The following is an 18,044-nucleotide window of genomic DNA, read 5'->3' as shown; positions in this document are numbered from 1 at the left end:
AGAGATTTTATTCTTTCTGCTGCCTTTTTATGTCATGGCTCAGGATAGTTGTGAGCCAGTTAAAGGCTTGGGACCTTAATACGATATATTAATAAGATTAATAGGATACTCCACCCAAAAATTAAAACACTCTCATCATTTATGCCGTACCAGATGTACAGTATATGACTTTCTTTCTACAGATAAAAAATAAAAATAATAATAATACATCTCTGTGAGTCCATATAACGCAATTGTACAGGACATCCAAAGTTGATGCTTCAAAGTCCACACAGAACAAACACAATGGTAATACATATGACCCCAGTTGATGAATCAATGAAACAGTATTTAAATAAATGTTTTAACTGTAAAACATTGCTTGGCAAACTGTCAAACAAATGCACACATCTAGCAGTTGGCCTATCATTGAGTTTCAGAAGACATTAATTCCTCAACTGGGGTCATCGTGTTACCTTATTTTAACTTTGTGTGGTTTTTGAACCTCAGATTTGGAGGTCCATGTGAGACATGGACTCACAGAGATGGATTATTTTTCTAAACATCCCTGTGTTCATCTGAAGAAAAAATCATATTCATCTGACTGCATGAGGAATTTTTGGGTGAACTATCTCTTAAAGATTTTTTCCAGGGATTTTTTAAATCTTATATGGATGCTGACAACAAAACGTACATCTATAGTAGTGTATGTGCAGTAGTTTGTAGCCAGCAAAAAGCAGTGTTGATCATCAGCTCTGTCCACAGATTTTTGCCATGGGGCTAATGTCATTTTGTTGTCCACAGAACATGCGTTCATATCAAACACTCTGTGCCACATCAGTTGAGTCAGCCCTCAGGCCAGGGACTGAAGACTTTGTTTTATGGCTCCAGTGTTCTTTAGCTTCATGAAGTTTGCAGGAAAGTCTGTCCCTATAGTTCTTCCAGGGATTACAGTGATAAACATGATATTGATGTCAGATAGCAGATTTTGTTGGGTTGTATCACTAAAAGCATCTGTCATGATACGGCAAACCGTCAGTGCACAATTACTTTATTCATAAGCTTATATCATTGTGCAACATACATCTTATGAGTACATGCATTACAATGAAACGGCAGGCCCATCACATTCAAAGTGTGTCATATAAAGCATGAAAAGCTACATATATAAACATAATAAATAGTAAAAAAGCAAAATTTTAATTTACACTCATTTTGCTGACGTTTTTTGCACGCTTGGCTGATGCTGTCATCCATTCACACAATCCAAACCTCAGGGACTGCATGCAGTTCGTCCTTATCCTCCCCTTTCACTCCATCAGTATTATCTTTTCCTCCTCAAGGCCAAAACAAAGAGCTGAAATGGTTAATGCTTCCACCAGGAAGGCTGACAAATGACAGTCAAGGTTTTTTTGTTTGAAAATCACAGCATTTTAGTGAAACTGTATTTGTTTTCTCTGCTTTTTTATGTTAAATCCACTTTGCTGTAGATGTGGCACAAATGTTTTGATATTGGTATTACAGTTGATTACAGATTTGCTGAATTTATTATTTAAGGTTTCTGCTGCTGTTAGTTTTCTGAGAGAACATCTGACAAACATTATAAACTTGGGACATAACATTGCGGACATGACTGGCATAAATAAGCTTTTCAGCAAATAAATTACAACCTCCATGCAATGCATGGCCTATTGGTTACTACAAAGCATCTGTTTGCATCACAGTATGTACTACTATGATTTAAAACGCTGTTTCCACCTAGTTACATTTAGGTTTTGAGCAAATAATCAAAATTATAATAATACTGACAAACAGATAAGCAAAGGCATTGCTTGAAGCAATTCCAAACAAGCGTTTTTGTCTGTGCTGAAAATACTGCTTTAAGCCCCATCTCCCCCAAGGATTGTATATGTTTTTTTCTTTTCTTTTCTGGGCGATATGATCTTGGAACAAAATAACTTTTATAATACAGACAATTTATATACATTCCTTTAGTTTTAATCTCCGTGAAATGCAAGAGATGTAGCCCCCAGGCCATAGTCCACATGGGATCCAATTTAAAATCTTTATTTGAAGTTTTACAGTGTGTCCACTGCAGACGAGGTATCATTTCTATCCCTTCTGCTCCAGTGAAGTGAGTTCTCTTTCAACAGTGTAAAATCTTAATGAAAGCTTTGCGAAACTCAATGTTGAAAGTAGTGTATATGATGGGATTTACGGCACTGTTCACGTAGCCCAGCCACGTAAAGGCAGTGTAGAGTTCGGGAGGTACTTGGCAGTAAGTGTTCACTATGTGTGTGATGAAGAATGGCAGCCAGCAGATGATAAATACACCTGAAAATAAAGCACAGAGGTAATAATTCAGGTTTGGGTGGGAAACGTTAAGAAACTTGAGTTGAAAACCTATATAAAATGTTTCATTCAGGGGTATATATGTACGTACTGAACAATATTCAGTTACATGAAATCAAACAGTATTGTTAAAGCTGAAGTGGGTAATTTTCACACCATTAGTATCACCAAATGAAACTGCAAAAATCAAACACAATATTCTGCCTGTATGCTATCGGTTGGACAAACGGATAGTCCTGCCCCAAAAGTCACATCATTGGCTGTGCCAGTGTCGTTGTTGTCAGGCCGGTTTTTGGGGTTGCTAAGTCTACAGTCTTCCCTCAAATTGGGCTACTTTTCAACTGTTGCTGTGGGATACTGTTTCTTCTCTGCTGGTTAACGTTTTGACAGATTATTGAACTGTGCTAGATCTTCACAGTTTGGTAATGGAGGGACACTGGTAGGGATCTTGAGGTCCTTTACAAAGACTAACTGCAATTATGATAATTATGCTACTATATATTTCATCTACAAATTGAAATTGTGTATAATGCATTACAGTGACGGAGAAATTTGCATTTTAGGTATGGGAGTAGCACATGTTGAGTTTTGATATTTGGGGGATAGGGTCATTGACCTAGTTTTGGGCTATTTTTGATTGGCCATTGGGCTACTTTTGATATGCAGATCTGGCAACCCTACTGGTTGTGATGATGAAATACAAAGTAATGTTTTGAAAGTGCCACAGTGTTTACACTTTACAAGCAAATCAACCAAAAATGTTTAACTTCTAGTATTTTAACATAAAAAAAAAATCACACTCTTCACCATTAAAGTACTGCAAAGCAACACTTACCAAGGACAATAGCTAACATTTGAGTAGCCTTCTTCTCCTTCTGCTGGGAGATTTTGCGTTTGTTAAGAGTCTTGACCGATGTCTGTGTTTTGCCAGCGGGGGAGACCTGGATCCCAAATGCTTTGGCCCCTTTTGTGATATTGCTGGTGTTGCCATTTCTCTCAGGTTTGACACCAGCTTCAGGCGATGAGGGTGATATGTCAGTCTCTCTTAGATTAGAGTTAACCAGCCTGCTGTGTTGTTGACTTGTACCAGACTGATCCTGCTTCATCTGTCTCGGAGGGTTTAAGTTTGTTATTTCATCCATTTGGATGTCATCGCCATTGTTTATCACCTCCTTTATGAAGATCTAACAAAAAAAGATGAAAAAGAAGTCATTTTGGTTAAAAGTAGTGCTCAGGCTTTGATAATAAAAATGAAATGAATTGGTTCACTTTATCAAACAGCTCATTTAATAACAGAACAGTGTCTTGTTTCAGTCAACATAACTTTATATGAAGTCTACAATGGATGCAGAGATTCAATATTTTCTGACACACTGTCATTTTTCAAATGTCATCTGTCGTTATTACTTCTGGTACATATGACAAGCAGTTAGAAGCTCAAGAATCCTGTCAAGCGCAATATTTGGAAAGGGAAAGTAAACTTCGCTCTACCACGTTTTTGGTGTTCACAGGAAAATTCCCACTGGACTTGACGATCACAGTGCAGAGTTTCACATCATCAGGGTGGGTGCATTTCTGAAACACATGGGAGAAACACCAGACTGTTTTGACAGATTTAGACCAGAAAGGAATTAGTTGTCCTACCCTAGGCTCAGTTTAAATTTATTTGCAATTATAGAAACGTGCAACAGGAAGGTTGGCAATTCCGTTCAGTCAGTGATATTTTTCGCAAATGTCAGCTTATAGATCATTTTTATAGGTAATGTGCTAGGAAAAGTTTCCAAATCCTTTAACATTTTAAATGAGCTGAGGATTGCCAAAGCTTTGCATTCTCAATCTCCAAAGCATATGTTTTGGATGCACAAGTGGCCAATCTGTGTGACCTAAATCCAAAAGTTCAGCGTTTTGAAAACAAGACATTTGCTATATAGAAGGATAAGGATGAATTTTGCACTTCAAAATGAAAGCGCTCTTGAAATAAACATGATGTTGATCTGAGCCTGTTTTCATATCAGAATGCTTTGTAGGAGACACAGCAGTGACATAAACCACTGATAGGAGATGCTATGTTTACTTATGCCGTCAGGACACAGTATGAGAACTCCCTAACCACAAATGGCTCTCAATAATGCACTGATGCCCTTGCAGAAGCTTAGGATGGGTAGATAAGCTATCAGTTTCTTTGAATAATGCTATATTGAATTTATTTTGCTGCGGCACACGCTCCATGGAGAAGCCTGGATGTCTTTGCTCCATGTAAAACAATGCAGACTATAGCCATGTATTATAATAACAGTCATATGAAGTAGCGGTCATTTCCTGCATGGCACACATTGATTTGCTGTATGTCGGCAGAATCAATACGAGCAAAAAAAGAGGAAAAGGTCATTCTAGACACGTTATGATCATAGATCTAAAAAAATATATGCTACTATTTACTACTATCCAACTGTTCGTTACAGATATACTGCTACAGCTATATCACTGATATCCTGCTAATGGGAATTGCAGTGCTGATTAATTACTTTGAAATTCATTGACTCTGCAGTTTTTAACAATCCCAATTCACTAAACTCAACTGGAGTGCCAAGTAAGTAGAAACTTTCATCATCCTGCAGCTGTTCTCACCTTTAACGTCGAGCTCATATCCATGTCCGTAACTGGGCATGTGCGTTTGGTGTTGACTCGTTTCCGTCTCTTTTGCAGTACCACGTAGATCTGCACGTATACTAGCAGTGTTATGATGAAGGGAACGTAGAAGGATACAATAGAGGAGTACACTACAAAGGCAGGGTTTGCGATCACACACAGAGCATCGTTATGAGTGACTGCAATCAAAAATAAAGTGAAAATTAGTGACACTGTCTTATATATCATATAAACAAAATGAAGTTTACTGACCAGATAGGTAGAATAGATGTCTGGGTCAATAACATATATGACTGTACATGTTACAGAAAGTTAAAACACTTATTAAATATACTTTGTATGGATATTGGTTTTACGTGGTTTTGAATTTTTTTATATAATTTTCAAAAAAATAAATAAATTGTCACGTGGTATATCCAACTAAAAACTAAACACATATTTCTTTGCACTTTGAATTCATTCAACTTTTTAAATTTATTCACATTCAAAGTCATGCAGGGGTCTTTTTGTGATATTATTTCCTGTTTTATGTTTGATTGATTTATTTATTGAATGTTGGTTGCACCAAACGACCTCAGGAGACAAAGTTATTCAAAAATTAATGAGTTAAAATATTTTTAACTAGATAATTTTGAATTTTCCCCCTGTAAAAAAAAAGAAGAAAAAACTAAATTAATTCAGAAATGAAAAACATGTTCATCTTAGAAGTGTATTTAAATCACTGTATGTGTATTTTTAATCTGTTTTTGAACAATGAAAGATTAAGTGGAAAAAAATCTTAAAATTCTCTCCTGAATACATACTAATATTAAAAATAAATAAAAAAATAAATAAAAAGCACAGACAGAAACATAAAGGTATCAATGAAGCAGCTGGCATTACTTGTATTAAATACTGCAGAGTATAACGCTCAACTTCCCAGTCTCTTACATTATGATTTGTATTGTTCATGCCCACAAATCCCTGACCTCGTCCTCCCAGCACGAGCATTCAAGCAGAAGAATGCTGATTAAATGACTTCGTCTAATAAAACTTTTAAATGAAGTGGTGACCTAACTTAATTGTAGCTGCCCCTAACACCAGTGTGCATGCAAGTTAATGATACTAATACTCTTTAAATTCAGCTCTTACGTGCAAGCTGTTGTGCCATAATAATATTAATAAGCAGAAACCATTTGTTCAAGTTTAAGACAAGGCGATCCACTTACACAGAGTTTAGCTATCATATTCCTTTTGGATATTTAATCACATGCAGACTAATGCATATAAGATGAGACAAAGTGCACAGCAATGGACAGTAGATCAGAGATAAACTTACAGATATAAAACCGTATATTACCTTTTAATGCTTCTTTTCATAATGTCTGCCACAAAAATGTAATGTCTTTAATTTAATTCAAGGGCATTTCTCCACAAATGCATGCAGTGAATTGCCTTTAATTTGATTAATTAATCAGAATATCATAGGATTACAAAGTGTAATTAATTGACAGCTCTATGAAAAACATGTAATGTAATGTACAAGATTTTTTTTAAAGTCTCTCATGCTCACCAAGGCTGCATTTGTTTGATCAAAAAATAAATAAAGTAAAACAATAATATTATAAAATATTATTACAGTTTAAAACAACTGTTTTCTATGTGAATATGTTTTTAAACGTAATTTATTCACTTGATAAAAAGCTGAATTTTCAGCAGCAATTACTCCAGTCTTCAGTGTCAAATTATCCACAGAAATCATAGTAATATGCTGATTTGATGCTCAAGATTTATTTTCAGTGTTGAAAACAGTTGTGCTTTTGTAAAAACCATGATATTTTTTTCAGGATTCTTTGATTAATACAAAGTTCCAAAGAACAGCATTTTTTTTGACATATAAATCTTTGGTACCATTATACTGTAAATGTCTTTACTGTCACTTTTGACCAATTCAGTGCATCCTTGCTGAATAGAAATATTCATTCCTTTTCCAAAAAATAAAAAAGAATAATTCATAAATAAATTCATACTGACCCTGAACTATTAAATAGTTGGCCTGGCAATCTAGTTAGTGAATATATTTTCCCCTATATTTACCAGTATTATTGAGTCCAAACAGCAGTGGACATGATATTGCAAAAGACAGAATCCAGACGACAGAAATCATGACTGTGACCCTCCTCTTGGAGCTGTAGCGTGTGTTGTACAACATTGGCATGGCTACAGCTGTGTACCTGTGGGAGATACAAGACATAAATAAATTTGTTGTTATCTTACAGCTTTATATTACCTGTATCATATTCCTGCATGCCTCTGCACACAATTTTCCAAATATACCTGCATTCATGTGACCTATGATGTATAGAACCACATATCGGTGCTTCCCATGACCTCTGTAATCATTTTAAGACTTTTCTTCTAGTATCTGATTACTTACTATATAAATAGAGGAGAAGTTTAGCATGAACCGCTATTGATCTCACAAGTATTTCTTACTATTCTGAGCTCATGTGACATTGTAAGTGACAATGTACAATGAAGTTGTTGTCTTCATATATAACAACCACAGCACCAGATCTGGTTTATTTTCAGGTGTGCGGAAGCTGAGTTGGTCCCTCTTTTGAGCTGAGCCACCAAATTATGTCTCGGTCAGCATTAGACCACTCTTATAATAGCAGTGCAGAAACACCTACCTGTCGATACTGATGGCACATAGATTGAGTATGCTCGCTGTACACATCATCACGTCCAGGGTGACAAAGATGTCACAATGGATTGTGCTGAACCGCCACTCTCCCACCACCTGGGAGGACAGACATGGACAACTAAACGCTCTGCTAATTCTAGAACAATGCATCTGAATGCAAATCTACACTGTTAACTTGCAAATGTGCAATAGTTGTCAGAAGCTCTCTGGTAAGCATTGCGTATTACAAATATCTTTAGATTCTAAATATTCATGTTAACACCACAACCACCTGTCTTTCTCGTCTGCAAGTCTGTAGGAGTCAATTTGCAACAGCTTTAGCCACTATAATAATGTTTAAACAAATAAAATATTGGCACTTTCTCTGGTTTATGCGATAAAACTGGCAGAAAGAAGCAATATTATATAGCACAGGTCAGCTTCATCCACAGGTCACATCTCCTGAGTTGGCTGGCAGAGCTTTCTGAGCTGCCTCTGATTAATGTGTGTCCTCAGGCAAGACGAGGGACTCAGAAACCTCTTGATGGTCTTAGGTCCCCACCTCTGGAGTTTGCATTGCTGTCATTGATTAAAGAATTATTTGACACCTCTAATGAAAGCGGCTGTGAGTTGCCTGAATCAGTTCATCAGATGAAATGAGCCTCGCCGCTATCATTCTCAGACATCGCTAGTGATCAAAACATGTCCTTGCACTAATAGAGGGAGAAAAAGAGAGGGAAGTCGGCAAGTATGTAGTTTGTGAAATAGAAACTTTTTTAAATTGTTGTGCACAGAAAGAGCTAATCAGTATGGAAGCTTCTTTCCACCACAGAATAAAAATTGCAACGTTTTACCTCATAAATCTGACTTTTTTTCTTGCAATTCTTAATTTATATATCACAATTTGGACTTTGCTTTTCACAATTCAAAGAAGAAATGTCAGAATTGTGAGACATAAACTCGCAATTTTATTTATTGTTTAAAAGCTGTTTTTATTTCGTAACAGAAACGTGCTACCATAAATCAGAGCTGTGTGGCAATCAGAACTGACCTGAGAATGCATAGTTCTATTTGAGTCCTCAATTAAGAAAAAAAGATTGAAATAGAATGAAATAATGGTTGTGAAGAATGGATGGATGGAAATGTATTCCACTGCTAAGAATGAACTATGTTAGAATGCAAGTTGACATTTCATTCTCGTTGAACAGTAATCTGTGTATGTGACAAATAAGTTTTGAATTTGAATAATTTTTGAAATCTTGAATTTAGTTTGTGGCAGTGACTCTTTTTACCAGTTACATTGTTATGTCAGTAGTTGGTGATGAAGGACTGTTTTTATGAGTGAGGCATTGAATCAATTCTAATTCAACACACTGTGAGGCATGGACAATTCAATTCAAATTCATATTAATAAACTGAAAGGAGAACATTTCTTAAATTGTCAGTTTGGCCCAACCCTGCAGCTAAGCTAAAGAGCTTGATTTTATTGGTCATTTCTTGCTAGCATAATCAGGTTATTTTCATGACTCATTTTCATTCATGTTCTGAAGATATTCTGAAGTTGTTTATGGAAATTTGGAATGATGATCTCATCGGCCCTAATAATAATATTGAAGACTCTCATATTGCAATGCAACAACAGCAATTTTTATTTAGCCAATAAACATTTTAACCATCTCACAATAGCGCTCTTTAATGTTCTGTTCACGCATATAAATGATTCAAACTAAATAAATGATGAGAACGCAGTTACTCGGTGCTGCTCTTTAGGAGAAAAACAACACATCACAAGATATCAAAAGGCAAATTTAATATAGCCAGTTATAATAATGCTGTAAATTTGATGTGCTGCATCTGAAGTGTCACTTTTGACCCATTGTTCAGAGCTCAGTTTAAAATCACACAATCAACCTGCTTGCATTATTCTCTGAAAAACATTATTTTCTGCATGTACATTACAAACCTATGGATTTTGCTTGATATTTCATAGCTTTGCTAATATGTATGGCTCAATAACATCCACCAGGGAGGCTTCTCTTGGTTGAAAATAACTACTAACCCGTGGCTAGGATCAGATTTTCTAGAATTAGACATGTGCTGGTGGCTACTGCAAATTGATTGGCTAGAATGAGGTTTAAGACGGTGCCTGCAGCTTTTCTTTGTTAATTCATGCCCAGATTGATTCTAATGAGTTATGAAGATGGCGCAAGAATTTACAGTCTTATCATATGAGAATAATTCAATAACCCGTCCTTGCATTAATGTAAACCACAGATGGTCGGTTGTTAATCCATTTTAGCATCCAATCACGCTGATACCTACCTCAAGGTAAACCACCCATGGCATTACAAGTGTGGCAACTAGCAGATCAGCCACAGCCAGGCTGACTATCAGGTAGTTGGTAGTGGTCTGCAGGGCTTTCTCCCTCGAGACGGCCATGCACACAAGCACGTTACCGAAGACAATGACGAAAATGAGCAGTGTGAGAAGCATGGCGTAATAATTGTACTGGTGCCGCCCCCCTTGTTCCGTGCCATTGAAGCCCCGGGATCCATTTTCAAAGAAGCTGTCATTATAGGCATACTCTGTGAAGACTTCCATCAGATGGTTGAAGCCAAGCCGAGACCCTACAACCAAAGACAAGAGATTTTTTTATGAAAGAAATCCAGAACTAAATTTTTTTAAGTCACGTGTTTTGTATCCCAGTGTGTGTTTTATCATATTAACCAGATTGCACAGCGTGTGCCACTAAGTTTTGGCATAAAAAATAAATGTCTTATTGGAACACCTGAGCAGAAGCTTTCACTAGAAAGCACAGGGCCGTGGCCTTGCACTGCATGGTACACTGTGTAAAGTCTATCGGTTATTTATGGGTGATCGTTCGCACAGCTGTCCTGAAAAGCCTGTGTTTGAACTCTAGACGTGACTTGACTAACTAGGACAGAAGTCTCCTCCCTACTGTTTCCCTTGTACGATGTCCAAGAAAACAGACAGAAACATAAGCAGTATAAGCTAAATAATAAGTGGACGCGGGGAGGTGAGAGCATTTCACAAAATATCACAACAAACGGGCTTGTAGTATATACCGTCTCTGCAAATTGAGAAAAAAGGAAACTGCACAGTGAGCAGTTGCTTTTCATTCCATATTTATTATGGAATTTATTATAGTCTTAATGTGGAAATGGATGAAATTAATTTGCATTTCATGACAAATGAACCCATTCTGGCCATCTAAATGATATCAAACTCAGAACAAAGGTCTATTTGTCTTCTCAAATTATTTTGTATGTCATGAATAGATAATTTCTTATGGCTTTGAGAAAGAAGGTAATTCTTAAAGAGAAAGTTCAAAGGAATTCTATTTTTTTTCCCCAGCATGCAATAAATGTAAATCTTATTTTGTGTTCCTCTGAAGAAAGTAAGTCACACAGGTTTGGAACGACGTCCTAGAGATTACAGATTTTCCATTTTTGGGTGGACTGTTTTTACCATAAAAGTTTTATAAATGCCTGGCTAGATATCAAATTGTAGCATGTTGCAAATTCTATTTGAACACATCACATTGGTCATTTTACACTGCTTTGACTAACGTAATGTAAATAAGAAAGATACATAAGGGAAAAAGACAGAGGCAAGAATGCTTGAACCTTGCCGCACCTCGAATGTAACATCACTCAGGGTCTGAGCAGCGCCTTGTCGGCACATGTGCCACATAAATGAGCAAATGTGCAATAGCAATATTTCATCACTTAAACCGTTCAATATGATAGTAAAAATGCATTCTGTTGGGAAAAAAACCCCATACAAAACATCATCGTCACAGATATAACCCACTCTTGTGTAAAGGGACCACCACTTATTGGTTTTTCCACATAATTGCCTCTTTAGCCTTCTCAGTGTCAGTTTTGATCATGAAAGCTGTCTCAGAATTGACACTCCCTGCAGAGGAAGAAATAGGCATCACAGCTCAATTCTCATATCAATAATTTGTGATTGTGCTTGTTTGTTTGTTAGGTTTGTGATGGGATTTTCAATCAGAACAATTGAGGATGTGCATGCATCTTTAGATTAGTTTTAGTTAATTACAAGAAAAAAAATGTCTGCAGGAACAAACACAAGTAACTACTTATATTATGTTTGGTGTCCTATTTAGATACAGTGTAATTGTTGTGTACATACATGCTGTTATGTGAAACATGAGATTTGCATCTGCTGCATTATTATTATAACATTATGGTTATGGTTACTGCGGGACTCCAAATAAACAGTGTACTGTATGAATATCAGCCACCCTCTGTCACATTCTTCTCCCTATTGTTTCCTGTCTTTACTGTCTCCATCAATACAGAAGTCTATCTATCTATCTATCTATCTATCTATCTATCTATCTATCTATCTATCTATCTATCTATCTATCTATCTATCTATCTATCTATCTATAATTACACTGTATATTATGTATATAATACATGTAAATACTATTTATATTGTGATAGATTTTAACGCAGGTATGTATAATTAGACATTTAATTAACATAATTGCATACGTAGTGCAGTCTGATCTATATAATAGATACTATTAAAAATGTATACAGAGATTAGTTAAATTCTAATATTCTAATATAATGTGAGACCCTAAACACCAAAACTAAAACTCTAAAATTAAGCTATTCTAAGTTAAGATGAATTAAAAACAAGAGTGACAAAAGACATGGGTTAAAACCATGTCCTCTCCCTTACGATCTTATTCCCTCTCTCCCGTTCTCTCTCTGTCAAACACACGCTCACACATCATTGTACGCATAGAGAAATTACATTAATTAATTAATTAATTGGAAAAGATTACAACCAGCAGTTCACCCATACTCGTCTAAAACAAAATGCTTGTTTTTCTTCACGCAGTGGAATAAAGTTTCTCTGAAAGTGTCAGCATCAGCGAATATCTGTTAATTAGCAGCTCTATGCTTTCTAATTATTCATGAGCAGAAAATAAAAAAAGTTCACAAACGAGAGAAAATGCCGTGCTGTACCTTCAAAACCGCGACTTTCATCCAAAGAGCGGAAGTATCCTGTTTCTTAGATTTTAAATCCACTTTTCTCCATCGGATACACTTGTCCATCCGAGCGACTGTAACTGTATTCCTCTTCTGTCTCAATTACAGCTCCACGGCTGGAAACAACCACTGTAAACCGGCAAACACGACTACTTCCACGAGGAAATTTCATTTTGGCGATTAAAAGAAACTGAACATGATGTAAATATGCTTCTCCTTGTTTTGTGGAGGTGTTAAACTACACTTAGCAGGAGCAACCCATATCCGTTTGAGTCAAAGCGGAGTGTGAGCAACGCGCAGCATCTGAGCGCGTGCTTTACGCACGCGGTAACCTTCAGCATCCACTGAGGGACAATCTCAGTCCCTCCAACAGAGATTGAGAAGGTTGGAAACGAGGCGGGGCTGTTACATAAACATCAGTAAGAATAAAACACAAGTGCTGCATTCTTTAATCACAATCTCCTTCTTTTCAAAACCCTGTAATTGATCTGACTGATAGAATTACTTTCCTGGCCCTTTTTTTTTAAGGAAATTAATAATAAATTCCCATTTCAAACTGTAAAGTTTATCTATTAGTATATGAGTAAGCTGCTTATTATATATATATATATATATATATATATATATATATATATATATATATATATATATATATATATATATATATATTTATATATATATATATATATATATATATATATTTTTTTTTTTTTTTTTTTTTTTTTTTTTTTTAATTAAATATTTGTTTGGAATTAAAATGGTTATAATTAATTTAGGTTGGCGATGAGAGATGGCATTTGGACCTATCTTTTTGTTTAATCTACAATGGACCTCCAGATATCATGATTTATATCAATAAATTTTTTTATTTTCACCATTATCAAAATTGTCAGTTCTAAATTAATGTGCCCCCATAATCAAAAAACAACAACAACAACAAACCTATTCAGTCGGTTCCCAATGGACAAATTCAAGCCCTACCCTAATTCTTTTCCCATTTGAGAAGGCATTGGAATATACTTCACAACAGGGAAGAAAAGATGATCGCAGTTTCCATTCCATGTGACTTTAAATGGCCTTTATCTGTTATAGCTCAATCTCCTGATTCTTACTAACAGCTGTTAGGTGACAAATTTTCTAAGACTAGATTACATGGCACATTACAGCCAAACATGAGCAAACATCACTGGTACCCACAGAAGATTAGCTGTGCGTCTTGTCTTGGGGGCAAGGATGGAATTAGATGCCTTCAAATGGTCTTCAAGACTTTGGACACAAAAAAACCAAGCCCCCACTTCCCCTACAGCAACTGAAAGCAGATTTGAGGACTGGATCTGAGTGCATGGACTTTAGACATGGTAGACAGAAAAATTGATTTGGTGCCAACGTGTGGTCTCAACCATGTGTGCTAGGGCTATGAGACTATAATGCAATGAAACCACGGTGAGGTTATAAGTGCAAATACTGTGTGCAGCACTGATATGGCTTTAACAATGTAGGTAACTTCAAATATATACATGCATGAATGAAGATATTTGATGGATTTATAATCATGTTTCAGATTTGTAGTAGTTCATATACTGTATGTGCACTACATTGCCAGTGTCTCACTTATAGTCAGCCAGTGGATAAGCTATTACTCTCCTTAGAGAATGATGATAAGATGTGGGTAAATCATACAACCCTGTTGATATTCCTCAGAAATCAGATTGATTCTCCCCAAAAAATAAAAATTCTGATATCATACTCAACCTCATATCCTTCGAAACCTTACTTTCTTTCCTCTGTGGACTCCGCTGACTTTCATTATATGGACAAAAACATTCATTCTCAAAAATATTTTTTTTCGGGTTCTGCAGAAGTATTAAGCTCATACAGGGTTGGAATCACATGAAGGAGTGCAAATAATGACAGAATGGTCTTTTTTTGAGTGAATCTCTTTAAGCACAGTTGAAAAAATAAAAATTATACGTGGTTGAACTCAGTTCAACAAGCACTGTGGTTACAGTTTATTTATACCAAAGCTCTGTATCGTAAACTATTCAGAAAGCGGCTTACAACTTTCAAGTTGAAAAGTTCAGCACTCAAATAGCCTGGTGGAAAATGTAGGAGTCAGCATTCATTTGGCTCTGAAAGTCAAATGTGAAAGTGACTTCTGGTCTCTGCCGTCGGCGCGCTCTTTCCTTCCAACAAGGTGATTCAGACCAAAAATCTGTCAGTTATTCAAGTAAATAGAGTAGGTGTGAAGGAAAAGTCTTCCCTTGATTGGTTTACTTGGAACTCTATGCATAAATTCATGTTGTAAATGAAAGGACGTTTCTTGTAAGGCCAAAATGTCACAAGTTTGTGTACAAATTAAAGGAATAGTTCGCTGAAAATAAGGAGAATACTGCCAACATTTTCTCACCCTGTCAATTTATGGATTACTTTCTTGTTTCTTTTATAATACTTTGTGGTACTCTTTGTTTTGTTTTTTAAAGCTAGACAGTGCCTTACCCCCATCCACTTTCATTTTCGTAATAGAGCAGCTCAGACATTTTTCAAAATATCTTCTTTTCTACAAAATAGTTTGTAACAACATGAGGGAGAATAAATGATCACAGAATTTACATTTTTGGTTGACTAACTCCTGAAATCCTCATAATAAGTTCATATAAATAAAAGGAGTCATTTGACAATACAATTTACTAGGCATAAACTGCCAAGGGTAAACGCTGGTTCATGAAAATATAGCTTGTTTTTTTTTGTTGTTTTTTTTTTTTTTGTGGTAGTTTCGATGCTGATATATGTAAGGAAATTCACCTGGATATGCAGAGCTCCATCACAAATGTAACAGTGAATTCTTGGGTAATTTTTAAAGGTCAGCTTGTTTAAAAACTTTCCAGTGGATTGTTTTGGGGACACAAATCTGAAAATGCCATCCCACAATGATGATAAATCACAATGCACAACACAAAGCAGCAAAACTTTCTGAGACTAATGTCCTTTAAAGTGTGTGAGGGACGGCCTTACATTACCCAAACGACTTGCTGCCATCCCTCAGGAGAATACAGTACAGTCTGATCAGGAACATTTCCTCCACTTTCAGGGCTGTACTATAACAATGAAACTTCTATTTAAATAACTGACCCTGGGTTCCAGCAAATCGTGGGAGAGAGAGAGAGCCACAGGGCTACCATTATAACCCAGCTCAGACTGAATGGCCTCTATTAACTCCTGCTGATGAGCAGGCTTATATAGAATTCAAAACAAATCATTCTGACTTCAATAGCAGCCACTATGAAATGTGACTTTAAACTTTATTTTGAACTATTGACAGCCAGTGAGCTCTATGAAAATAGTTATTTAATAAACAGACCTGTGTTGATACTGCATGTTCTCGATGGTGAAAAGCCGCGCGAAGAGAGTCTGGCTGCATGAGGCTGGAGTTCTCAGAACAGATGGTAGAAAAAAATGTTATTTTTCTGACTCAGTGAATGTGAAGACTTGACAATGGCACATGCAGAACTTGAGAGCTGTCTGTCTGGCAAGTTGATGCAATGAGCTTTTGGCCAAGACGTCTTTGGAAAAGGTGCACTGAAGCATGATTGCTTTCCCTGCCTGTCTTTGAGCGAACTCTCCGCCTAGTTTATCTGTGAATGGAACTTTGAAGCACCATTATGCAGTTCAGTCAAGTCTGTGCCAAACAGCACACCAGCAAAAGCACTTTAAATGAAGCTAATTTATTACATATTCATATACAGTATTTAAAGGTATAGTTCACCCAAAAATGAAATTTTAACATTAATTACTCACCCTCATGTTGTTCCAAACCCATAAGACCTTTGTTCATCTTCGGTACACAAATTAAGATATTTGAAAAGATATATGAAATCCGAGAGCTTTCTGACCCTGCATAGACAGCAACATAACTGACACGTTTAAGGCCCAGAAAGGTTAAAGTATTTAAATACTTGTATAAATATAATATTTAAATACACAACAACAACAACAGCAACAACAACAATAATAATAATAATAATAATAGCATTTTATCATACATTTGGACTTTTTTTTGTCACTGTGGAGCTTGATAGCTCCAGTACTCATTTACTTTCATTTTGAATAAAAACAATTGCCAGGATATTCTTCGCATAAAATGTAGTGCCAGAACATTTATTTTTGGGTGAGCCATCCCTTTAATGCTAAAAAATAGATGCACAGAATTTTTTTTGTGAATTCACATATTTGATCTATCAACTTTAGCCATCAGGAGCATTAAATATATTTCGCAGACACTGCTGAACAAGCCATTTTTGATTGACACTGATTTGCACCAATTTAGTTTACTACACGGTGTTTTAAAATTCCTTTTTAAGCTGATATGGCAATAAGTCATGCTTATTTTAACTCTATCAAACTATTTGTGATAATACACATTGAAATGAAAATACATTTAGCCTGTTTTACTGGAATAATTGACCTTCGATAGTGTAATAGAGATGAATGACATGCAGTATGTGAAAATAATTCCAGTATTTGGTTCCAAGGTGACTTAAATTAATGTCTGAGCCTAGTCTATGAAAAGTATTACTCATATTTGTAAAAATAACCAATCAAAGTTGAGGTCTGACAGGACCACGGTGACCCTCTGTATTTAGCTAAACATGAAGATTTATATCTTATTGCAGGAAAAGATTCATCATAATGAATGCTTATACTTCAACTAAAAGTGCAGTTCTTGGCATTAGACTCGATTCATCCTTAATCACTCATTTCCATCAGTAAGTGCATCTGGGACATATCCTACAATATTAATGAATGATGCTATATATTAACAAAATGCATATCTTCATTAATATACATTAAGTGTGAGCAGCTGAGATCCTCACTGTTTATTTATGAACAAAGAGGTTATAAAAAGAGATCTGATGAAGGCATAGGCTGATTTAATGTAAATCCTGTTCCTGTCAATTAATCATTCTGCTGACAGAAGAGAAAAAAAATGGGAGGACTGATAGAAGGATGAGATTAGAAACAGAATTAAGGAGGAAAATATTGATTTCTTTGTTTTCTTCTTGTCTTTTCACATTCACAGATTTAGCTAATGATGGACTGTCTAAAAGGAGCACGGAGCAAGGAACGAGAAGACGAGGAATTTAGCACATCTAGAGTCTTTAATAGCCCAACGGGGAACATAGAGCACAGGGAAGACATTCAAGAACCAACAAACACTAACTGAGAGGACTAGGGCTTATAAACACAGGGTAATCAGGGAAGACAAGACACACCTGGAATCAAATTAACAGTCAGACTGGGGAGAAATTGGGTCACACGGAACACATGGGGAGCAAAACACACAAAAC

At 36.0% G+C, this 18,044-nt stretch overlaps 1 protein-coding gene across 1 annotated transcript; it reads right to left on the bottom strand.

Annotated features, from left to right (window-relative positions):
- Positions 1-1,013: 1,013 nt before the first annotated feature.
- LOC306854026 (D(2)-like dopamine receptor) lies at positions 1,014-13,042 on the bottom strand. The gene is made up of 8 exons (XM_079391808.1): positions 12,676-13,042; positions 9,968-10,272; positions 7,653-7,762; positions 7,057-7,193; positions 4,960-5,159; positions 3,823-3,906; positions 3,167-3,515; positions 1,014-2,313 (listed from the first exon to the last, which is right to left on the bottom strand). The coding sequence occupies exons 2-8, from the start codon at positions 10,244-10,246 to the stop codon at positions 2,126-2,128; spliced, it is 1,347 nt and encodes a 448-aa protein (XP_079247934.1). The 5' UTR covers positions 10,247-10,272; positions 12,676-13,042; the 3' UTR covers positions 1,014-2,125.
- Positions 13,043-18,044: the final 5,002 nt, after the last annotated feature.

Source organism: Barbus barbus (genome assembly GCF_936440315.1).
Source record: "Barbus barbus genome assembly, chromosome: 34".
Classification (NCBI taxonomy): Eukaryota; Metazoa; Chordata; class Actinopteri; order Cypriniformes; family Cyprinidae; genus Barbus; species Barbus barbus.
The sequence above is the reverse complement of the archived record's forward strand: the minus strand, read 5'-3'. Positions and strand labels throughout refer to the sequence as shown.

Excerpts from the sequence above, each read along its gene's own strand:
- LOC306854026 (XM_079391808.1), bottom strand. The coding sequence starts at position 10,246 with ATGGAAGTCTTCACAGAGTATGCCTATAATGACAGCTTCTTTGAAAAT. Across the intron at positions 7,763-9,967 it reads CATGGGTGGTTTACCTTGAG|GTGGTGGGAGAGTGGCGGTT; the intron begins GTAGGTATCAGC and ends CTGTCCTCCCAG. Across the intron at positions 3,516-3,822 it reads CTGTGAACACCAAAAACGTG|ATCTTCATAAAGGAGGTGAT; the intron begins GTAGAGCGAAGT and ends TTTTTTTGTTAG.